Source organism: Poeciliopsis prolifica, unplaced genomic scaffold, assembly GCF_027474105.1.
Source record: "Poeciliopsis prolifica strain line A6 unplaced genomic scaffold, Auburn_PproV2 SCAFFOLD061, whole genome shotgun sequence".
Taxonomy (NCBI): Eukaryota; Metazoa; Chordata; class Actinopteri; order Cyprinodontiformes; family Poeciliidae; genus Poeciliopsis; species Poeciliopsis prolifica.
This window is the reverse complement of record NW_026562436.1, coordinates 2,194,488-2,218,873: the sequence shown is the minus strand read 5'-3', so window position 1 is coordinate 2,218,873 and position 24,386 is coordinate 2,194,488. Positions and strand designations below refer to the sequence as shown.

At 40.4% G+C, this 24,386-nt stretch overlaps 1 protein-coding gene across 2 annotated transcripts in view; it reads right to left on the bottom strand.

Moving 5' to 3' along the window:
- pi4kaa (phosphatidylinositol 4-kinase, catalytic, alpha a) overlaps positions 1-24,253 on the bottom strand; it is a 40,114-nt gene extending 15,861 nt beyond the window's left edge. Inside the window, exons 1-42 of one of the 2 annotated variants that reach the window (XM_055060630.1) lie at positions 24,060-24,253; positions 21,282-21,398; positions 21,105-21,198; positions 20,934-21,022; positions 19,653-19,725; positions 19,302-19,564; positions 19,153-19,219; positions 18,064-18,212; positions 17,824-17,889; positions 17,497-17,593; positions 17,204-17,395; positions 17,021-17,121; positions 16,262-16,391; positions 15,534-15,663; positions 14,729-14,824; positions 14,466-14,649; positions 14,188-14,288; positions 13,152-13,320; positions 12,204-12,254; positions 11,946-12,054; positions 11,588-11,724; positions 11,370-11,503; positions 10,790-10,872; positions 10,578-10,648; positions 10,274-10,398; positions 10,109-10,190; positions 9,728-9,811; positions 9,540-9,629; positions 8,958-9,077; positions 8,612-8,704; positions 7,608-7,764; positions 7,404-7,531; positions 7,153-7,311; positions 6,913-7,064; positions 6,461-6,568; positions 5,415-5,635; positions 4,382-4,537; positions 3,390-3,469; positions 3,107-3,306; positions 2,369-2,456; positions 2,116-2,283; positions 1,959-2,012 (exon numbers count right to left, since the gene is read on the bottom strand). In XM_055060630.1, coding sequence (XP_054916605.1) covers positions 1,959-2,012; positions 2,116-2,283; positions 2,369-2,456; positions 3,107-3,306; positions 3,390-3,469; positions 4,382-4,537; positions 5,415-5,635; positions 6,461-6,568; positions 6,913-7,064; positions 7,153-7,311; positions 7,404-7,531; positions 7,608-7,764; positions 8,612-8,704; positions 8,958-9,077; positions 9,540-9,629; positions 9,728-9,811; positions 10,109-10,190; positions 10,274-10,398; positions 10,578-10,648; positions 10,790-10,872; positions 11,370-11,503; positions 11,588-11,724; positions 11,946-12,054; positions 12,204-12,254; positions 13,152-13,320; positions 14,188-14,288; positions 14,466-14,649; positions 14,729-14,824; positions 15,534-15,663; positions 16,262-16,391; positions 17,021-17,121; positions 17,204-17,395; positions 17,497-17,593; positions 17,824-17,889; positions 18,064-18,212; positions 19,153-19,219; positions 19,302-19,564; positions 19,653-19,725; positions 20,934-21,022; positions 21,105-21,198; positions 21,282-21,398; positions 24,060-24,158 — 5,067 coding nt within the window. In that variant the 5' untranslated portion in view covers positions 24,159-24,253. The remainder of the gene's footprint in view (positions 1-1,958; positions 2,013-2,115; positions 2,284-2,368; positions 2,457-3,106; positions 3,307-3,389; positions 3,470-4,381; positions 4,538-5,414; positions 5,636-6,460; positions 6,569-6,912; positions 7,065-7,152; positions 7,312-7,403; positions 7,532-7,607; positions 7,765-8,611; positions 8,705-8,957; positions 9,078-9,539; positions 9,630-9,727; positions 9,812-10,108; positions 10,191-10,273; positions 10,399-10,577; positions 10,649-10,789; positions 10,873-11,369; positions 11,504-11,587; positions 11,725-11,945; positions 12,055-12,203; positions 12,255-13,151; positions 13,321-14,187; positions 14,289-14,465; positions 14,650-14,728; positions 14,825-15,533; positions 15,664-16,261; positions 16,392-17,020; positions 17,122-17,203; positions 17,396-17,496; positions 17,594-17,823; positions 17,890-18,063; positions 18,213-19,152; positions 19,220-19,301; positions 19,565-19,652; positions 19,726-20,933; positions 21,023-21,104; positions 21,199-21,281; positions 21,399-24,059) is intronic. The other variant, XM_055060631.1, reaches the window with a different exon arrangement.
- Positions 24,254-24,386: the final 133 nt, after the last annotated feature.

The window sequence follows — 24,386 nt, the reverse complement described above, 5'->3', positions numbered from 1 at the left end:
CACAAGACCATACCTTTCATACAGAAGGACTAATAGCATCAGGCCAGGCTGGAATAAACATGTGTCAGGATGCCGTGCAGAAGCTAAACAGGCATATAAAATGTGGGTACAGACAGGTAAACCAAGACATGGGACTATCTTATTATAAAAAACTCACCAGTGCAAAGTTTAAATATGCCATTCGATACATCTCCAAATGTGAACAGAATATGAGAGCAGACTCCATGGCTGAAAAACTGCTTTGTAATGACACCACTGGCTTTTGGAATGATGTTAGAGCCTTAAACAGGTCTGCTGCATTACTCCCCAATACCATAGAGGGCATATCTGGGGCTCATATATAGCTGATCTATGGAGACAGCACTATTCTGCCTTATTTAACTGTGTACAAAATGAACCCTATGGACTGGGAAACATTGCTAAGAATGATGTGGTTATAATAACCCCTAGTGAAATTCAGCAGGCTATAGTAAATTTGTGTGAGAATAAAGCAACAGGTTCTGATGGCATTGCAGCAGAACATTTGAAATATGCTAGCCAAAAAGTGTCTGTGCTGCTTGCAATGTGTTTTTCTGGGTTTATGACCCATGGGCAGTTGCCTGATTCCTTACTATCTGTTACCCTTGTGCCAGTAATTAAGGACAAAACTAATAAGGTTGGCAGCCTTGATAACTACAGACCCATAGCTTTGGCTAGTGTGTTATCTAAAGTATTAGAAAAAATTTTGCTTGGTCGGCTTAATCAGTTTTAGTACAACAGATAATCAATTTGGTTTTAAAGCCAAGCTGGGAACGGATTTCTGTATTTACGGCCTGAAAGAAGCTGTAAGAACATACTTAAGGAAAAATTCATCTGTGTTACTTGGGTTTATTGATGCCTCTAAGGCCTTTGATCGTGTTAATCACAATAAGTTATTTGACAAATTAAAAAAGAGGTGTTTCAGATATTATTATACGAATTTTAGTTTACTGGTACTTTAACCAGACAATGCATGTAAAATGGGGAAATAACATCTCTGGTGTTAGTAATGGTGTGCGGCAGGGTGGGCTTCTTTCACCTGCCCTGTTTAACTTGTATATGGATGACCTATCAAAAGAAATGAACCTCTGTAAAACCTGGTGTATGATTGGTGATACTTTGGTCAATCACTTTATATATGCTGATGACCTGGCTGTTCTCTCACCCAGTAGTGCTGGTTTTCAGCAGTTATTGAATATCTGCTCTGATTATGGGTTGAGATTTGATGTGCAGTATAATGCTAAAAAAACTGTTGTACTAGTTTGTAGAACTAAAGCTGACAAACAACTCTCTTTCCCTGATTTTTTTCTATCAGGGCAAAAGTTAGATGTTTGTTCCAAAACTAAGTATCTGGGTCACTACATCACAGACCAGCTCTCTGATGATGATGACATCTATAGGCAGTGTCGCATGTTATACGCCCAGGCAAACGTTTTGGGGAGGAAATTTCATATGTGCTCTGATGAGGTAAAAATAAGCCTGTTTAAAGCTTACTGTACATCCTTGTATACAGCTCCTTTGTGGTGCAAATTTAAAAAAACTAGTATGCAGAAGCTTAAGGTTGCTTATAATGACTCTTTGAGAATTTTGATCAAGAAACCCAGGTTCAGCAGTGCAAGTCAAATGTTCTGTAACGCACATGTCAGAACATTTCAGGCCCTTTTGAGAAATCTGATATACAAGTTTATGTGTCGTTTGGGTAACTCACCGAACAATCTTCTTGTAATGTTCTCACAGCCTTCTGTTAGTGCGCTAAGATACCAGTCGGCTCTTTGGAAACATTGGTATACAAGTCTTCTATAAGATTTATATTTATATTTTTTATGACTACTTATTGTATTTTATTTTTCATTTTCTCTTGTTTTTTTATGTTGTGTTGTTGTGTATCTTGTGGACCATGAGTCTGTTGAATAAAGTAAATTCAAATTCAACAGGTTTACCTTATCATAACGAAGCGCTTGCACAATCTGAGGAATGTAGAACAAGATGGCATCCTACGGAGATAGATAAAATGTTTTGCAGTAAAAAAAAAAAAGGAAAGAAAAAAAAAGAAGGACCTTTCTCTACTTTGCTAGATTCCACAGATGCGTGACCTACTGGAGGAAAGGAGCGCAGCACTTTAACTCCATACTGTGCAGTGAGAGGATGAGGAGGGTACATGCTGCTGAAGTAGGACAGACCCGTGGGCGGGTCAGCCGGAGCCCAACACAAGATGTGGCTCAGCTCAGGGGAGTCGGCGTCGATGGTGTGCCACGTCACGAGGAACTGACAGCAGACAGGGAGGAAAACATCCACGTTTTAAAACGCTGACGTTTACTTCTCCCACTCTGGGTTCATTGATAGTTCGTACCTTGACAGCCTCGGGCACGTCGCTCACCGCTCCAGGGTCCAACCTCACCAGCCGGGTCACTTCGGCTACAATGGCATCGTTTTTGAACCTGGAAGGGAAAAGCGGCAAAGCAGGGGAATCACATCAAAGCGAGGAGGATTATGTAGCTTTAACAATAACTGTAGAACCACCTGCAAACAACTTTCTGTTGAGACGCTTGTTTTTTACTTAACAAATTGTTTTTTTATATCTTCTATGATTGATCTTTTGAGGCATATTTCTTGCTTCGCTCACAGATGCCATAAGATACAAACTCAAAGTTTGACACCAGAGGAAAATGGTAAAAAGAAAAAAGGAAAGAGGATGAAAGAAAGGAAAAAGAAAGTGAGAAAGGAAGAAACAAAGAAACAAAATGTAGATTTTTTATATATTTAAAATATAGGAAAAAGTAATATTTTCTGTCTTTGTCCAGAAATCTAATTACAGACTTTTCCAGACCTTACAGGAAACTTGTCCATAGACTCAGCTAAGAGTAAAGTCTATGGCTGTCTGACATATAGTAATTATAATGGGACCGTTTTAATAGTGTGAGCATGCTGATGTAATGTGTAACCAGTGAGACAGCGTTTCATGTTGGGTGTTTCATGAGCCCTTACGCTTTAGGTGCAACAATAAACATTCATTTGCTTTTCCACACTCACAAAGCTTCACTCTAGATCGATCTCAACTTGTTTTATCGATTAAAAATCAAATTTCCACCTTGTAGGTAGTTGCATAGCCAGGTAAGGTGCGATGCTCCAGGCCAGATTGACGTTGTCCTTCCACTGTTTCTCAGTCAGGCTGATGTACTTGGACCTCCAGTTGGCGATGCTGGTCTCCACCGACTGCTCAGTGGCGATGGCCAGCTCCTGAGTGGAGAGCGGGTTGTACCACGTTGTCAGACGCTCAATCTCACTGGCCTGCCGAAAGAGACGAAGAGAGTGAACATAGGAGCGTGTACTCATTACGAGTACACGCCGTCAACGCTGTCCTCTGAACTCACCAGCAGCGCCAGCAACAGAGTGCGGCGTTTCATGTAGTACTTGTGAAGCTGAGTTCCTCTGTTGCTCTTTTTAGACGTGCCTTCAAAAAAAAAAAAAAAATTTTGCAATTGCTGTATTTCCACGGAGTAAGAAAGGCAATTAAAATCACACGTCAGCACATTTGTTCATGCGATTAGTCACTAAAAAACATGCAACTCCATGAACCTCCTACTATAAGTTGTGTTTCCATAATAAATAAGCGAATATATGTCTATATTCCGCTAATATTGGAGAAACAATTTTGTTACTGCGGCGTTTCCATTAAATAAGGAACGCAAATCCCAGCCACGGACTGGAGTTGCTGTAGCTATATGGTCTTGGTGCAACACACCAGTTACAGTGTTGATCCGTTCTGAGTTTGTTCTGCGTTTGTGTGCACACAAACTTTATTCATTTGTGTGCAAATGAATGAAATGACCATCGCAGCTTCTTCTGCTGCGATGGTCATGCACTTTGTAAATGGGTTATTTGAATGGATATGGAGGTAGCAGTCGCCTTAATCCACTGATACTCGGTCAGATGTAGAAATAGACAAATAGATATTTGTCTATTGTCTGTCGAATAGACAAATGAATGAAATGAAAATTAAAATCATTAAAATCAATTAAAATCATAAGCCTGCTCACACAACAAGTCATTAAAAAACATTCTCCAGCTACTTCCAGTCAAACCACAAACCATCTTTGTGGTTTGTGTCGTTTGATGATAAAGACTTCCCCTTGCAGTTTTGCGAAATGCACTAATATGGATACGGTCAAAAAACCAAATCATCCTAATGGCAAACTAGTTTTTTTTTTTTTTTCAAAATTAGTGTTTCTACTGAGCGAACATAGTTTTTAAATGTCAAATTGTGCAAAGAGCTGGTCAAAGGAAACATAACTACTGTGGGTGATGGTTTGCATCGCATGAAAACGTTGAATTAGTTCCCTTTGTGAGATTGGCAACACTGTACCTGACTTCTTGGATGTGGTGGACATCCCACTGGACAGAGGGTAGGTGTTGATCCACCCCTGGGCGCTCTGCTGGGATCGGGAGCTGGAGTCCATGTTGCTCCTCATGTCGGCAGCGTTCATCACCGACAGGCTGTTCAAGGACGGGTCCTGATTATCTGTCCACCGACAAACAGAATCAGGACCGAACGAAGCCGAAGCCGCGTGGTTTAGGACCACAAGTTGAATCTACAAGATTTAACTTAGCTTGTAAAACCAAGCAGTATGTAGATGTATTCTGAACTAATTCACATTACAAACCACAAACTTTGGAGTATTTTATTGAAGTTGGTTTCATTTTGACAAAATACTGTGAAGTTCATGGAAAATAATGTGATTCGGTTCAAAATAGCAATTTTTGAACAATAAAAAAACAAACAACATGGTTGATGATGAAGCTTTGTTTGGAAAGCGAGATGAATTGTGTCGCTTCTTCTGCTGCGATGATCATGCACTTTGTAAATGGGTTATTTGATTGGATATGGAGGTAGCATTCGCCTTAATCCACTGATACTCGGTCAGATGTAGAAAGTCTGATCCAGGTTCTGGGATTATAGGTCTAATCTACCAGAAGCGGGTTGATGTGTATGAGAATGAAACCATGTTTTTTTTTTTCTGGATCGTCTGGAATGAGGTGAACAGGATTTTTCTGAGGTAGAAGTAAAACAAACCAAAACAAACAAAACAGAAACTCTTTCTAGGATTTCTTCTTTTCAGACAAACTGATCAGGTTGAGGAAAGAGGTGGACGGGTGGGCTTGATGATGAGTCATCATGCATCATGACGCTGATGCCAAATTTGGGCTTTTCCTCACAGCTGTGTTCAAAGTAAAACTCAAGGTAAGAAAGACAGGAAAAAAAAAACATTTTGGAAAATGAAAGTTGGAAAATTTAGACCTGAACAGCACCGTGAGGAGAAGCTGCATCAAATCTGACAGGCGTGACAGCATGCCCACTTTGCTGCAGCGCAGCCCGTGCTCCACCGCTTTAGGCTTACTTAAGATCGATATCGGAGTAGTGCTGGACACGATTAGCGATCCGAATATCCCAGCAGAGAGAGTGCTCGGGGCTGAGGTAGTACCAAGCTCACCGGGTGGGACCAGCTGGTACGCTGCCAGGTACTTCTTATCCGACAGGATGCTGGCATAGAAGCGGATTATGATGCAGATGTCCTCGCGGAGACGCTTGTCGGCTTGGGTGGGAAACTTCGGAGAGACGCTGTGAAACATCGGAAAGAGTCCGTCAATAAGGAGACGCTCACCTGCTAAACTATGCTGGGCACATGTGAGGAGAGATGCTATGTGGGCATAACAGGTTAGAAAATGGCACTAAACATGAACACTGACCAGAAAAATAAGGCAGAAAATAATTAGTTCCCTGCAAAATCATAAAATCTCAGCAAGTAATTTTGCTCTTGTTTCTTGTTAATGCACTTGGAATAAGATTAAACTAACTTACAAGTAACTTTTTAGCAACATCTAACAGCTTGATTTAAAATAACAATTCCACAACATTAATTAAAATGTATTAGCTGCACTAGCAGATTTTAAAAATTATACCAAGATATTTTTTTCTATGATAGAAGTGAAACAATCTGCCAGTTTTTATTTGTTGCTGAAAAATTACTTGTATGTTAGTTTTGTCTTATTACAGAGACATTGGCACTAAAAAACTTAATTTTACTTGGTAAAGTAAAATTTACTAAAAACATTTTAGTGGTTTTAGTATTCACTATGAAACTATATAAATTAAAAGTTAACAAACGTTTGCCAAATTGCAATAAATAATTAACATGTGAAATGATTACTTAAATGTGTCATAAATGGTTTTTAAGCTGGCAATAAACTCAGAAATGAAAATTAATTTGCAGAAACATAAAAATGTATAGTCACAAAATAATTATCTCTACTTTTCTTGAGGCACATATTATTTCTGATAATTATTTCCAGTTTTATAAAATCAATGATCTATTTATTGTCTCACTCACTGTATTTTCTAACAGCTAATCTGAGCTAATCTGTCAGCTGAAGTCTGAGATCTCACCTGAAGTAATCGAAGGCTGTAGAGTAGATCTTCTCTCTGATGACGTTTCTCACAGTTGAGTTGGTGAGAACGTCAGAGTGCAGCAGAGCCAGACCTAAAGTCAGCAGCCTAACACACCAACAAACATGACTATAGTCATCAACTCCAGCCATTTTCTACAAACCTTCAATTTATGCTGTCATTTAGGGGTTATCAAGAACACCTTGATAACCCGTCAATAAGTAAGCCTAAAGCAGCACCCAGTAACTTTGAAAGAAATTAAATAAAGAAACAACAATATTATTGCTTATTTCAATAATATCAGGGAAAGTTAATCGTCCAGCAATATTTGCTATTTCAGTTTTGGACCCCATCAAAATACAACAATTGTTCTGAATGGACAGATTGCAGTTTCTGTTCAGGCGGTATGAATTTGTAAGGTTGGGGTAAGAGTCTTGAAGGATGCGCTGTACCTGAAACGGGGTCCGATGGCAGCAACGTGGCGGTTCAAGCCGCTGTTAGATCCGCCGACGCCCAAGGACAGGGAGCGCTGCAGCAAGCTGCCAAAGATCTCCACCTGATCCGCGCTGGAATATTTGGCTATTTCAAACCTCTGGACAAGAAACTAGAATAGAAAAAAAGAATGAAATTACAGACATACAAGGCAAAACAGTGAAAACAGGGATGTCTATGAGGGGGGGAGAGGGGGCAACCTGGATCCAGATGTGGTGAGGGGTGACATCTGGAGGGCAGGGCACAGGCTGACTTTCCTCTGACGCGGCAAGAGGATCAGCCTCCACCTGCGCGTTGGAGAACAGGCCCATCTTCAGCTCCACCGTCATCTGCCAAGCTCCTGCCATCTCCCGCATAAACTGGGAAGAAGAAGAAGACGCGGGTCATTGAAGAGATGACGCTAACGAAACCCGGGGAAACAAGAGAAGGTCAAGCACATCGAACAGTTTACCGGTACTTCCACCCCCGTACGCGCCGCCAGCAGCCACTCCCAGCATGCAATGGCTGTTTCCATGCCGTGCTCCGTGAACATCTTGAGGGGCGACCAGCAGAGGTGATGCAGGAGCTGAGGGTCGCATTCTGCAGCGTGGAAAACGACGGGAGCTGAGTCAGAGAATCGGGAAACGTAAAAAGTGACAGACTGACAAAGTCGTACCTTTGCTGCTGATGAGCAACGCAGCCAGCTTGAACATGGCCTCAGTGAAGGCTTCGGGCTGAGCAGAGTCCAGAGCCTCCTCCATCTGTTTGATCATGATCCGGGTCAGATCCGACTGGCCCCTGACTGCCTGCGCAAAGTGGATCATTCCTGCAACCTACAGAGAGAAAAAACACAGCAAAGATCAGACGAGAAACATAATACAATCTAAAGCTAACAGGCAATCAACTTTAATGTCTATGCTCAGTCAAATGTCCTAAACGTTTCGTAGATTAGTTTTTATTGGCACATTATTTTCCTGGGTCCATCAATATAAAGTTGTCATCTACATGCTATTTATGTCAAAAATGATTTAAAAGAAATTTGACTTCATAATTCAAAGTCTTGAAATTAGGCCTCCGTCTCTTTAAGAAATCCTGCTCTTTCCGAAACGCCACCTTCAGAAAGTCATCACAACATGGCTCCTCTATTAACCCTTTAACAACATTTTTAAGCAGCATTTCACTGAGAAGTAGCTCCAAGAATGAGATCAGCAGATGCAGCGTTCCATCAGCTGTTTGCCAGTTGCCAAGCAAGATTAAAGGATTTCTCAAACATGCATGAGAGATATGGAGGCATGAAAGATATCCAGATACGTTTTTGATGAGGGAATGACATTATAACATGATGTAAAACTTAAAAAATTACATTTTATGTGATACTACTCCCTTAAGGCTTTTATAAATAAAGTCAGAGAAAGAACAAAGGTTATAGAAAGTTCTTGAGACAACACAGAGCCAGACTTGCAGTGATTGTCATTTCACTTCTTTGCCATTTTGTACAGCTGTAGTCTCATACCTAATTTTTCTAATAACAGCTAAACTGATTTATAAATCTAGTGATGCACAATATACCTGCATTTCCATTGATATCGGTCAATGTTAGTCATTTTTTTAACATATTGGTATTGGTGCGATAAGTCATACTGGATTACGTGGTGTTCAACACAATGCAGATGACCGTACCTCTCCAGCGTATCTGTTCCGTAGGTTCAGGGACGCCATGAAATTGGAGTAATCCTTCTTCACACATGCTGGCCTCTCAGTCAGCTGGGTGGACTAATTGGGAAAGTGATTGAAATTAACACCATTTCTTAACACCACAGTCATTGTGTCATAACTAAAATCTTCTAAAATCCTAGCGTCTCTCAGGGTTGTATTCTCCGTTTATTTCCCCATTTTTAAATCTCAAAATTTCTCTTCACATTTTTAAAGTGAAAGAAATGAAAAGGACATGTCTGTCTGATTGGTCAGAATGATCCAGTTGTGCAACTTAAAGCAAGTTAAATGAAGAAGACAGTTGGTGACTCACCCCCAGAGTGGTACTCTGTCTGTTGTAGCCAGCAAAGTGCAGGATGCTTTCAGTGGCCATGGCCAAACCCGTGTGCTGGGATAGACCCGAGACCCAGTTCTGATGTTTGTTCAGGTACTCCTGACACCGCATGGAAACAGGCAGTTCAAACTTTCAATGTTAGTTTCTCTCATGCTGGACATGTTAAGTTGACATTAACATTTCTTAGGACTGACACATAGCATTTAAGAATGACACAAAATTTACTTTTTCAGTAGACTTTATTCAAATATCCTATTGATATAGAAGTATAATGACTTATCACACATACTTTCAGTTTCAGCTTTCCTTTAAGAAAAATCAAAATATCTAAAAAAATGTTCTCACAAAGTTTTTGGACATTTAGCAAACAGAAACAATTTTAGAAACTACAACTAGCCTGAAACAGGAGAAGTTTGGTATGATTTAACCTCAAACAGTGAGAGAAAATGGCGTATGCGTTTTTTTATTCGGCATATGTAAACTTCTGGTTTCAATTGTGTAGAGTTGCTTTGCGCTGCACTCTTTAAGATGATAGAGTAGAAAAGGCTTGAGAAATATTACCTGCAGGTGGGACTTCGTTACAGACGGAGCCCACTTCATGGCCTCCTTAAGGATTTCTCCACATCGTGCAGCAAAATCTTTGACAATGCTCTAAATATCACAGAAAGGAACGTTAACGCAGCACGTTTGTAAGTGATTTTTGGGATTTTATTTGGCATGGAGATGAGTAAAAAAAAAAAAAAAGTTACCTCCCTGGCTTCGTATGTGTCCGGAGCAGTGATTCTGTACGGAGTGTCAGGGATGTCATAATACGGCTGATCTTTATGAATGTCCTGCAACACACCGTCAACACTCATAAAATCATGGTACAGATTCACAGACACACACTGCTTTGATGGATTAAACCAGGGGTGTCAAACTCCAGTGCTCTAGGAGAGCCACAGGTACAGAAAATGCTGGAATGAAATGGCTTAATTACCTCCTCCTTGTGTAGATCAGTTTTCCAGAGCCTTGCTAATGACCTAATTATTCTATTCAGGTGATGCGGCAGAGGCACATTTAAAAGTTGCAGGGCACCAGCCCTGGAGGACTGGAGTTTGACACCCGTGGATTAAACAATCACCACTCACTGCACTAAGGGACAGGGAGAGAGTCTGCAGAATGTCCAACATGGTCTTCAGCACCCGGCCGCTCCAAAGCAGGTGGGGGAAGCTGAGGGGAGAGATGTTGGAGTGTTTATGAAAGAATAAGAGGTCATTTTGGGAGGAAGAACTGGCGGATCAGAGCTGTCTTACGTTTCAGCCAGACCAGACAGATATTTGTCGGCTACTCTGCGGATCCGCTTGTGGATGTGGTTGAAGTTGACCAAGAGAAACTGGGCGTGGCGTTCCAGCTCCTCCTCGTGAGCTTTGGTTTTAGGCTTTTCAAACAAAAAATATGGCAAACAAACTTAGAAACAATAAACAACAAATAGTATTATATAAATATGCTCATTTTCTAACAGGGTTTGAAATTACTGATGTAATGCAGACATCAGGATTGATAACAAGTACTATATCGAGTTGAGGTGGCTCTGAAAGAGCGGAAAGCCTCACGTACTTTTTCAGCCATCATTTGAAGAAAAACCTCAAACACCTTGTCGCTGACAGCGATCACGCACTGCATCATACCTGGAAAAACATGAATTTGATACACGAGGGACAGTATTTCTCTGTCAGAGTCAATCAATCAATCAAATTTTATTTGTATAGCACATTTCAGCAGCAAGGCATTTCAGAAGAGGAGCAGTTTTCCTCTTCTGTCGCCCTTACCAGATTTATCCTTCTGTATCGCTCGGTCTTCAAAGTAACGAAACATGACCTGGAATCGGTCCGAGTCCAGAGAGTGCAGCATCCTGAGCATAATGAAAAACAAAAACAGAGATGGCATGAGATCATGTTGTTTGTGTAAAGAACAACGCTGCAACTAAAGATTATTTCAATAATTGATAATTCTGATGATCAGATTAAAAATAATAGCCACAGTCTACAGATTATTTAGTCACTGAAGTCCTTTTTATACACTATGAGAAATGCATTAAAAGATGCAAATAAGCAAACAATTTGTTCTTGTTCCAAACAAAACAATAAACATTTTATTGCCTAAAATGCAATAAAATAGCATTCATTTAAACCGAGTGAAACTTGAGGAATGTATATGTATTTTATACTGTTTTGTATTAGTTACTCCTCTGAATATCTTGCCTGTTTTTGAGTCTGTATTCTAATGACTAATCGATTGCTAAATTACTGGATGATTATTTCAATAATCAATTTGTAATGACTAAACCGATTAATCGTTTCAGCTATAGTAAACATAAAGCTTCCATTTGTTGTGGAGGCATCGTTTTACCTCATGTACTCCAGTCTGTAGACAGACAGCAGGTATGTGGACATTGCAAAGTCCAGCTTGTTGATGAGGGCGGCCACCTCTGGAGGCGGGTCCAGCAGGTTGATAATGGTGCTGCGCAGGTCATTCAGCTCCGCCTGAAGCATAGCAGCCGGAGTCAGAAAACTGTGCACCTGCTTCTGTGTGTGTGTGTGTGTGTGTGTGTGTGTGTGTGTTCATACTGGAGTGACGGTGTCGTTCTTCAGCGCAGAGTTATACTGAAGCTCGGAGCGTAAAGGCTCCCCGCTGGGAAACGTCAACAGCGGCGATTTGGTCGCGATTTCACAAACCCCTTCGTACCACTCCTCCGGCCACAGGCCTGATTGTTTCAACAGAGATGGAGGAGGAGAAGAAGAAGACAATGAATACAGTAGAACACATAGATTTACAAGCTTCCTGTATGAAAAGACAACAGTTCTTGTTCTCGATATCTGCAGGTTTCAGCAAGCCAAATTTAAGACTTTTTCAGATCCTTTTTAAAGCCACTATGAATGAAGTTCATAAATGATTTACAAGCAGGGTTGAGTAAACGTGTCGTACCTGAGCCCTCCACTGCGAATCCCATGACGACAGAGTAGAGCCAGAAATCTCTGAACAACTTCTGCAGACGCGGCTTTGCCTCCTTAATTGGTGGCAACCTCTTCGTCAGCTAGCATGGAAAACATAATTATGCTTAAAAGCGGCTAGAAGAGCAGGTGGAGGTTTAGCATTCGGCATAATAAAATAAGGTGCTTCAGTTTACAAGTCCTCAACCCAAAAAACAAAATAAGCAAAAAGCTGGACATCTGGATCACTTACCACAGCTATAACTGGAATGAGGACGCCAAGGTTTCCAGCACTGCTAGAGGCCTGCAGAGAAAGAAACAAAGTCGTGTTTGTGTTCTCCAGCATGAAGATATTCAAAGACGACATAATTACAGACAAACCTCAGCGTGCCATTGCTGGATAAAGCTTTTCTGAATTTTAGCTTAACATAACTAATCTTTTAGCCTCAATATTAGCAAAGAACTGTCATACAATCATATGATTTCCATAAGATGTCTATATGAAAACTGTAAATGGAATTTTAAATTAATTTCATAAATCATTTTGATTCATGAAATTAAGTGAGAAAGAAGATGTCACTATTCGAGGTAAACAACTGACCCAGCGGTGAGAGGTTAGGCCAGCCCTCAGACTGGTGGGGATTAAAGACGGGCTTTACTGTAACAATTTCTCCCCATGTAAACTCTAATAATCAAAATTTATTGTGGTTCCATCAACATTTTTATGCGCATTTAAAAGGTTGGTGGAAACTGCAAAATTGGAGACAATTTCCTCAGTTTTGCAGAAACATTTTATGCTCCCTTGAGGTTTGCTTTTCCAAAAAAACAGAGTTAATGTGCTGGAGGAAAGATGGAAACACATTTATTGAATAAGTTTTGACGTAGCAAATCTTCACTTCCACTGGTGGGTTTGTGCTTTAGAAGAGGTACCAAACTATGAGAAACTTCTAAATCCAAATCTCCAGCTCAGACACGACGACTCTCTCCAATTTTCTGAGGTGTGTGATTCACACTAGTTTATAACCTTTACTTCCTGTTCATTAGAGCCACACGTAGCATCAACATCTGATGAAAGGCTGCCTTATTTGAGTTATCTTTTTTTGCGATATTTTAATAGTTGGATGAAAACAGTGAAATGGACTCAATGTGAGAGTTCAGTAAATGTTCTAACGTTGAGTGTAAATGTTAATACAAAGCGTACCTTCAGGGCCGGGCCTTTGTCCGAGGCCCGCTCACTGGCTCTCTTCCCCTCTAAGCCCAGCTGCACAAAAAGCTCCAGCAGGTTGACCAGCAGCTCGTCCACCATCTGCTCGGCCTGCATGTTGGCTGCTATGTTACCCAGAGCGTTTATAACGGCCAGAGAGCAGTGTCTGCACATAGAGGGGGGAAGCATGTCAGATGAAAGTCCAGCATACAGCTTTACAACATCATGGTAAATAAGCAGCAACATCTAATCGAAAACTGTCTCTGATGTTTCATTTAGGTAGTTTTTACTAAACACTTGAAGATCTTTAAAGGGGAACCATCGTGTGTTTTTCAGCTACATAGTGACGTTTTATATCACAATCAAGTAACTATGTTGGCTTAAGTTGTTAGAAAAATTCTGAATATAGCAAATATGACTTAAATTATATACTTTATAATTTAACACCCTGAAATTGGGCCGTCTCTGTCTCTTTAAGAAACTCACACTTTTTCTGAAGCTCTGGCTTCAGGAAGTCATCATGATATCATTAACCATCTATTAATTCTCTGACAACATTTTTAGTAGCGCATAACTGAGAAGAAGCAGCTCGTATCATGAGCCCAGCAGATGCACAGTTCCTCCAGGTGTTTGCTAATTACTGCTGGCTAGTCTGAAGGAACCGTGTGGGGGCTTGACAGCTTGGAAACTCCAGCTCCGTCACATGTTTGGCGAGCCAGATAGGATTGGAGGACATTGGCTTCATATTATCGGCTGATTACCCAAAACCAAGGAAATAGCTGCACCTCTTTATTAAGTGACATCTTAAAGCCTTTGGTTCCACTGCACTTTACTATTTACAGGTGCACACCACAGATTTTCAGATGTAAAATGCTTAAAACCGTGTGTCCTTCTCTTTCCACTTCACACTTCTGTGTTGGTCAATCACATCAAACCCCAAAAATATGCATTCAATTTGTGGTCGTCCAGGGAATTGTGAAAATATAAGGAAGAAAAACTAACCAGAGCTGCGTTATAAAGTTGTTCCCCTCACCTGTAACCGTGGTCTTTGTAGTCTTTGGTGGAGTAAACCATGGAGCTCGCTTTGACACTGATCTGCTGGAACAAATTCCACACTTCCTGGTAGATGTATTGCTAAAAGAGAAACAAGAGCAAACACAAATTTCATTTTTTAAAGTGATGACTCACTTAAAATTTTTTGTTGTTATGTGCAAATATATATTTATTTGAATAATTAACATCACGGTTAGCGGCGGTGAATCAGCAGTTTATCTGTGACTGGAGGCGAGAAAAGAACATGTCAGCTCTCACATTGCCTGTGATCACCATGCAGCCCAGCTGATCTATGATGAGGACGTCGAGCTGCGAAGGCGGCTGGCAGAACTTCTGCTGCAGGATCTGCAGGATGGGCTCCATCACCCTGGGCGTGTCGCGCAGCGCCACAGCGATGTGGCCCAAAGCTCTGATGGTGTGGTCTGGGATCAGGTGAGCATCCCTGGAAAAAGAGGGAATGACTTTAAATCATCTGTTTCAGCACAATTAGTTGAGTAATTTTTTTTCTGGATCTGGCTAACTTGTCATTTTCCTGGTAGATGTAAAGACGGTTGGACAGACTGGCAAGGAAAGCCTCCACAATGACGTTATCCATCGTGAGGCCAGCTTTCAGGCACCTTGGGAGAGAGATAAGAGGGAATCCTGGTTTGGAACTTGGAAAAAAAATCATAACTTCTTGTTATGCTAACTGAAACTTTTGAGGACTTTCTACTGACAAAGTACATTTAAATGCATATTAGGACCTCATGCTGTTTTCTGGGATAGATTTTCCTCCTCCTTTCATTTATACTCCTTCGAACCAAAACCAAACCAAATGAAACAGAAGCAGATAGAAATCTACCCCAAAATCATCTCTGCTAGGTAGTTTCAGTCCCCTCTCCTCCTTTGCAGGTCATATTTTCTGTTAACTTTAAAACAAACAACTGGAATTCTGCATTTCTGCTTGCAAACACAAAATGTAAAACTGAAAAACCACGCAAGTTTATTTGAATAGCAAGTTCAGCAACATGGCAGTTCATAGTGCTTAAGATTTTGGAAACATAAAAAAAACACATAATACACACATCATATCATCAACAGTTGTGAAAACCAATAAGAGATTGAATATGTGGGTCAATGTTCCCATTTATTGTGGTTCAAAAGCCAATCTAAACAAAAGGTGGCTTTTTAGTCTGGATTTAAAACAGAGTTTGCATCTCAATACTTAAATAAAACCCTACAAACTAAATAGAAATAAAGCAGTCAAAAGAATGTGGACATTATTTTTTCAGAGCGACATCAAACCTTTTCTGTTGTTTTTTTTTTTTTGTGTGTGTGCTAACTCACCTGCATATGTTATCGATGGAGATGTCCCGCAGCTGTTCGTACATGGAGGGCTGGCTCTTCTTGCTTGCATTGGTGCTGATGGTTGACTGAGAATGTTCATTGGTCACATGGATCTTGATGTCACTTCCTCCTTGAAAAGACAGTTATTTTGTAAGACACACCGCATTAGCTCAGTGGTGGGTACATTTCCACTAATAGAGGAGCTAGGTTTGTATTTAGCGCTTTTCTTAACAGAAAATATTTAGTGCAGCTAGCGTCCCCTAACTTCAATTTTCCAAACCAATTCCAAAAGGCCACTTTACTTGGCTGTTTAGTAAACAATCAGTTGAATAAAGTTCAACATTTGGTCATCAACTGGTAAGAACCAGAGGTTTATATTCAAGCTCTTATTTTGAAATGGCTGCTAGAAATAAAAATAAAACAGTGACATTATTCTGCTAAAACCATTTTTAAAAATTGTTTAAAATTAATAACCGAGGAAAATGAAATTCTGTTACATATTATTGCAATAGTAGAGGTATAATAGTTCAAGGAACCGCATGCTACACTTTTCCTCCCATTTCAAAATAATGTCCCACTTTTTGTTGGTTCATCTCATAGAATTCAATTTTTTTTATATTTTTAGTATTTGGTGTTTGTGACTTAAATACGAGACATCTATGATAATGCTGCATGCAACCCCTCAGTCTGAGGAGGTCAACTTATCCACTTGGGAACGTCGTTGTTACCTGGAGCGCACTGGCTGTGATATTTGTAGAGCTTCACCAGAACAGGAGAGGGCACCACCAGAAAGTCTCTGAGAGACGTGGTAACAGAGTGCGCCACGACAGGAAAGCGCTCGCACAGACGACCCAAACCCTGCACACAAACACAACACGGATATCAGAGCCCTGGAGATACATGACAACGCTAACAGCCGCTCCATGAAAGTGGTTCATCGAGCTCTGAACCACTTTCCACTGATTTCATGCAGTCAGGAAGTTACAGTGTAGCTATGCTGGCAGCTCAGCGACTCTTTTGTTACCAAATGAAGTCAGAGCTGAGATAGAAGGTCGGGAGAAATGAATAGAAAACCTGAAGTCCCAATGGGAGTCTCTGAGTGATCAGCTAATGAGCAGCGTATCAATATGCTGAACAGATTAAATGTTACACCAACACAGTGTCAAGTTAGTTCACTGCGCTCCTGCTTTCACTAGGCTGGGTGGACTGTTCTGAATTACAATGAATGCCTTACATAGAGAAGCAGAGAATTTTAGATTTTTGAATGTCTGCGTATTTACCTCTTTGTATCTCAGATACACTAAAATAATCAAAACTTTTGCAGATTTGGAGACTAATTAAATCAAATTGCATTCTTTGCAAGACTAAGCTCTCCTGTAATTGCTCAGAACTCACCAGACAAAAAAAAAATGAAAGTCAATTAAGCTGTAAGTGCTTTGTAACAATAAAAACATGTTTGATAATTTATTTCTCTCTTTTTTTCTCACCTGTAAGCAGCAAATGAGGAGGGGCATGTGGGCGATGATGACTTTACTAGAAGTCTTTGACTGCAGCTTCTCTGACAGTTTGGTGCAAAGGTTCTCAGCTCCTGGCGAAACAAAACAGCTTTCAAGTAATGTGAAAAATGACATGACATTTTGTCAAACTGGGTCAAATGATCCGAGTCTCACCCTGTTCCTCTGTGACAGCCCAAACCATGAGGTCAACACAGGCAGCGTTGGCCTGGCAACGCAGTTTGAGCGGGCTCAGTTCGCTCTGGAGGTACTCCACGTCATGGAGAATCCTCTGCAGCTCTGACTGGCTGCTGCTGAACTGCTCCAGGACAAAGTCGTGAACCTCCTTCACATAATCCGTCTGAAGGTCTGAACCATGAAGAATACGTTTATTTATTAGGGAAACTATGACTAAGTCTTAGTCATAGTTTTCTAAAAGATTTGAAGAAAGTCAACAACGGTTCCCTCACCTTTCAGGTTGTACAGCGTGTCTCTCAGCATTTTAAATATGGCCACATATAACGGATCACTGAACGTCTTGTAGTAAAGATGAATTTCTGGATTGCTCTGTGAAGAGAACGACACCAGTAAGTAATAACCGTTACAAGTACAAGTGCACAGATTTCAGTTTTCCGGTCTGATTATGATTTTTACCGAGACAGATTTTTCTTTTGTCTGAAAAGTTGCTAAATAAAGCGACAGAGTTGATAAGTTGGCCACAGTGACGTTGATCTAATTCTAAGTAATAAATCTGACATTCACAGAAAAGAGAACAGACTTCGATGTAGGAGTCCTACCTCATGGTATTCAGCCAAGTTGCCATCCAGTGACTTCAAAAACGACTCGGAAACAAATTGCTCAACCTGACCAAGACAAGCAAGCAATGTTTATTTTAACAATAAACTAAAGGCAGAAGACATTAACTATTTTATGTTTGCATTACTGAGTTAATAGTCTAACTTCAAAGCCAGAACAGATTTCAGTTTTGTACTGCACTGTGATTAGTGGTGAAAGTGTGGAGTGTAGCTAGTGCTAACCATGTGAAGGAGCTGTCTGAGCATCTCCAGAGGGACCTGGAACTCTCCAGAGCTGCTCCCAGTGAAAAGAGGAGAGACAGAGAAGCTGGAGCTGATGGTGGAGAAGTAATAATCGGGGTCCACGGCGCTGCCATCAGGGAGATAGGAGCCTGGGGGAAGAGAAGAAGAGCTTCAAGACGGGAAGGAGGTTCTTTTGGGAATAAAAAGTGGCGAATTAGTCAATGTGTTGTGGAAATTGAAATTCAAAAAATAAATGTGTTTTATGGAATCTCAGCAATTAAAAAAAAACTACTACTGGTTTTAACAATGAAGAAGATGACAGGAAGCGGTAGGCGGAATATTGTTTTGTTTCTTTCAGACAACATGCAGCTGGATCCACTAGAGTTCTCACAGCATCACACAGCTCATATAAAGTTGTGTGTCATTCTAACCTGTTGAATTCACAGCTCCTCTGTAAAATCACCAATTACAATTCCTCCAAAACACTGCATAGGTAGCCGCTAAAGATTTTTTGCAGTAACAAGCTTATTTACATGTAATTTTAATTTTATTTCAGATCTGATGGAAACAACGCATTTGCCAAATTGTATTTTTTCAGCATTAATGGAATGCTGACAAAGATTTGTGCACATTTGCAATGGAAATAAATGTAAGTAAAAGCAAACATTTGGAAATGGGAACACGTTGTGTTTATATTATGCTTTCTGGAGCATTTCCATTATAAATGTGAGCAAAACATTGCCAATATCCCAATAATGTCAAACAATATAATTTCGCAATTGTGATGCTTCCATTAAATAAGAAACACAATTAAAATCCAATGCAAATAAGTTTGCTCATGCAATAGATAAACACACCTCACAATCATCTTCCAACCACTTCCTGTCAACTTCTTCTTGGTTTTTGCCAGCGGCAACAACTGGTTGTTGATCATGTGACTCGTGTGATGCAGAAAACATGTTTCCTCTGTAATTTTGCAATTTTGAAATTGCTGTGTTTCCATTAGGTTCATTTACTTTCAAAAATTGTCAAATTGTGCAATAATATAATCAATGGAGATAATCATGGCACTGCATAGGCTGCGTTTACCTTCAAAGTACTGCGCAGATGGATCGGCAGGAGAGCTGGGTGTCAGTCCCGTTCTCTCTGGACTTGCCTACAAAACAGACACATGGTGGATCTTATTTTAACCCGAGTCCCAAGTCGACTTGCCTGTTCCACTCCGGAGTCGCTGATACCTGTTGTGAAACGCTGGACACGGAGGAGGTTTTACGTTTCATGGAGTCTCCCTGACACACCGTGAGCAGAGAGCTCGGCAGGATGGAGCGGAAGTCGTTGAAAGAGCGCCGTCTGGCCGCGTCCCCGCAGTCACCCGCAGAGAGAGACGGAGCAGCGGGTCGGGGGAACAGCTTGGACAGCAGCGGCTCGTCCGTGTTACTGTATCGCCCAAACGCCCTGGCCACACCGAGCAGGCTGGGCACAGTGTACCTGCACAGGTAGCCTGCGAGACGAAATGGACGCAAAAGATGAGATCATCTGGGATAACTAGGTGAAACATAGAGAAACTGTAAAGGGTGTTAGGTTAGCACCTTTATCGTGAGCATCTGGATCTTTGCAGATATCTTGGAGAACCTGCATGATGTCCATGAGCGCCTCCAGGATCTGAAATACAAGGCTGGCTTTTCAAAATCTAGTTCATGATCACGTAGCACAAAAGTCATTAAATCTCATGTATGTCATAACTCTATAGTTCTATCTTCTGACAAGGAAACTGATGTTATCTTATATGGCGTCATGGACCATCACAATGCATCAAGACCTCGACGACAACTGGACAAAATTCTGTATTTTATCGACCTAAGCAAAGTAGGACACTTGCATCTTTAGGGTTTTGTTGTCGTTGTGTAGAATAATATCAAGGGTGTGACCAGCCAACCATTCAAGGAGAAATGATAACATTCAGCAGGCCATCTATTTATCATCAGCATATTAAAAAACTCAACTGAATTTTTGGAAAAGTTGAGCCAAAGAAAGGATATAGGCAAAAAGAGAAAGAAAAACAGACAAAAGTATAGATCCCTGAGGGTCTCCATCAAATTTAAATAAGTTGCATGTGTTATTTTCTTCTATTTCATTATTTTTTCAATACAAATATAGCCTAAAAGTGCAGCTTGTTTACTCACAAACACACTTACTAGCTGTTTAGTCTTTTCATTCCAAACGCTTCACCATTTTTAGACTATTAACACAAAATCATCTCAAACTGCTTCATGTGAAAATACTGCAGAGATGCCTAGTGATGAATATTCTACACATACCAAGGATTGTATTGGAAGCACTTTGCATCTCGTGGTCCGAGCATGAATGACACACATCATGATACAGGCATAAGACTGCTGCTTTATTCAATTTGTCTGTTATTGTGTCTGTCCTTATCAAATAAACCTAAAGAATAAATAAATAAAAAGACACCAGCTGTAATTTTACAGCACTGTGCTGACTGACCAGTGATTTTACAGAAACAAATGTTTTTCTGTTTAGCCATTGCAGGATCAATAACAGAATCTACATACCTGACATTGAAAATGTGCTCTTTTACTATTATGCCCAAAGTCACTAATTTGCGTCATACTATAAGTTTAGATCCAATACAGCTTTATTTGATTTAGCATCTGCCAGACAGCAAAATCACCATTCTGCTATTTTTATTTTAGAGTATGGAATAAACATAGGTAATAAGGGGTTAGAAACCAAGGCACCGTAATTTTATTTAAAATCTGCATGTATCCATTGCTACCCTACTAATGCACTCACTAAACACTGTGTGTCTGTGAATCCGTATGACTAAATAGGAACATATAAGCACACACCTGTCCTCTGAAGTTCTCATCTCTCTGAGCAACATCTGAGAGCAGCGTCACAAGACAAAAGCTGAAGTTTTCTGCAACCGGAAGAGTGTCTGTAGGACATGACAAAAACAGAGATTAAAACCCTCTGATGACAGCTTCCAGGCTTGATCTGAGCACCACAGTGATACCGACCCCGCCCTTTGCGCTCCGAGCTCTCCTCGATCCACTGAACCTTGGGAAGCCCTCTGAGCAGCCCAAGAAGGTAGGGGACGATGACGTCTTTGTGCTGCAACACAACAGCATCGTTGCATCGTTTAGCAAGTCGCCCTTCCCATGAACGCATGGCGAAGCGGCGGAAACGGGTTTTACCTGCAGGTTGGACTCTACCAGGAAAATCCCAAGAGCCGTCACGGCGTCCCGCCTCCTCTCATCAAGCTGGAAGACGCCTCTGAAGTCCACAGGGCACATGCAGTGCAGCTTCTGCACCTGCAGTGCAACAACACAGGTTAACAAAACAGACTTTTTGTTCAACTGTATGAATTAGAAGGTAACAAGGCCAATGCTGAAGAAGAGAGCATTGACTTAAATTCAGAGATGTGTCATTTTAGGGTTGTTTCAAAAATGTGTATTTAATAAATCAATGTGATGCCATAGTGAAATTAATGTATTGTGATAAAAAGCATTTATGTACAGGACTGGGCATTTATCTTGTTGTTTATTATTTATTGTGATAAACTTTCTAACATGACAAGAATTTAGACTGATCGTTGGGACGATAAAGTCCAAATAATGTTTAAAGCACTCCAAAAACTATGTGTATTGCTAGTTTTACTATTTTCTGAATTTTTTGTTCAATGAAAGCATCAATAAATATCAGTGCATTTGAAAATATTATTACTGCAGTTACTGTGAGTACTTTAGTGATACAAATTACACTTCTTTATGTGACTGGTGTCCTATTTATGTAATATATTGTTAGGGGAACCCGTAACCAACACATCTACTGATGACACGGCCTTCCCTGCAGGGATACTTTAGCTCCATTAGTCTTAATGATTAGGTTCCTAAACGCCTTTTAGGAACTAAGCCAAAAACTTCCTGTTACAACCCAAAGAGCCATTTCTATCCTGAGGTCAGCAAAATAAAAAACTTCACCCACAAATGTTATGCGACCTTTAAAAAATAAAAAAATTGTAATTTCAGAGAAATATGTACCATAGAATTAGAAAAAAAAAACATCTCCAAAAAGAAAATGCTACTTTTTTAATATGATTAAAATGACTTTTTAGAACAAAAAGATATTCAACTTAATGACATAGTGTGCAAAAAAACCCTGAAGGAAGTAAAACTGTGGTACATTTAAAAGCCCTATGAAAATGACTGACTTTACTGACTGACTGTATAATAATCGCTGTTTTATTGTGACTTCCTGGTCTGCTTCCTACTGTGTTGTAACTTTCTCAGTGAGTCAAACAATTTCTCTCAAATCAAAGTTCAAACACCCAGAAAAAAAGCAGAAACAAACCTGACTGATCATTAATCCTAAAAACACCATGAAGTAAAGCGGTATTGTTGAAACGGCCCTTTCATCACATCGGATCCTTCCTGTTTAAAACTTCCCAATTCTGAAATCTCTCCTCCAACCAGCTCAACCTCTGGGTGCTTGTACAGACAGATAAACTGGCAGAGATTAATGCATTACAAGTATTAATGTGTATGTATAACATATTATTATTAACTTTACGTCTCACACTTTTTTTGGTACGGCTACTCTATGATTTTGTGTTAGTAGGTGTGCATGCAATATATGCTTGAGAAAACTTACAAATAATTGCATATGAATTTGTCCATATATGGTCAGAAGGGGTTGGCGGTTTGTCAGTGTAACGATAGGAAGTCTAATTTCAACACAAAGCAACAATAAGTTTTTATAGTAGCATATGCATGTTGTGTAGTCCTACCTTGTTGTTATTCACATAGAAAAGCTAACCGAGTGAGCAAAATGATTACTGCTTAAGTTCTGCTGAATTTATTATTTTATCATTTGAAATGAGGCAACAGAAAAACAAATTATTATGAAGTCTTGGAGAGGAGGCAGGACTAAATAAGTCTGTACTTCTTCCCAAGTGTACATTCATTTGGGAGATTAATTGTGTTTTGTCTTGTTCTCTATGTGTTTGAAAGAAATCAAAACTGAATGGAAATTTGATCAGAAGGGAGATTATTGATGTCATCGCTGCAATGACAAAAAGTATTGAACCGTATATGAATATATGTATGAAGATGGCGTAGGAGATAAACAGAATAAACACTAGTTACAGGGGAGTGCTGCGTAATATTTTGAAAAAGAGATAGCCTGAAACAGAACATTGATTTAACAATTACACAGTAGTTCAACCACAGGACAGTATGTATGGATTGAATAATTGATTCACACATGAGTGGATGAATTATTCAAGACAAAATTCATTGCTGCTTATCGAAAAGGTCAGACTGCAGCTTCAAACCAGAGCGTTTTTATGAACACTGCAGTCTGCTGTTCCTGGGTTTGGCTCCTCAGGGTTTCTTCCTGTCTGCAGTTCCTCCATTGTCGCCCTCCACCCTGTGCATGCTCAGGATATTGGATGCAATAAAATAAATCCAATTGTCAAACCTAATATTTAAAATCGAACGGAGTGCATTGCAATATCATTTTAAGCAGAAGAATTTTGTAAATGTGATTCTTTTTTCTTTTTTTTTTTTTTTTGCTTCCGCTTTAGAATGTCCTGAAACTTTTATTGGTCTTTAGAGATTTTTTATTGTTGTTCGTTTTGCACAGATCTTCTGACATTATGTCCATGACGCACATTGGAAGTTAAAGGAGAGTAAAACAGGAAGAAGCTGCAGGAGCTCGTGCGGTTCCAGCCCGAGCGGATTAACTGCGGGTTAAAAACAGCCAGCTGACACAAAACCCTCTGCGTAGCGACGCTAAACCTCCAAATAACAATAAACCTCCAAACTACCAGAGCAGCTTAAACTCGGTTCCGACCCACAGGAACACTGGAACACGCCCGGTACAGAGAGAGCAGTGAAGTTCAGGGCGTCAATGTCAAATTCAGAGTAAAGGCTCGTTACGAGCCCGACATCAGCAGCTAGCCGGACCGGTACCTTGTCTAACGGAGCGTGCTGGTGAGCCGCGAGCGACCGAGCCAGAGACAGCACGGTGTTGAAGTAGAAGCCTCTGCATCCTCCTCCGTTCAGAGACATGTCGAACCATTCCCGGACTCCGCTACACAGAGGCAAACATCTTCTGCCGCTCGGCCCGACCGCAGGGGATACGGAGGCTGCTGGGAGTACGGTGGGCGAGACGGCCAAACCGTGCCGCGCAAGGTCACAAACCACCGCGCAGCTTCCCTGATGCGATTTTAGACGCTTAGCAATTTTTTTTATCTGCAGTTTGACAATTCACTTTATTTTTAGAGTATTGTCCATAGT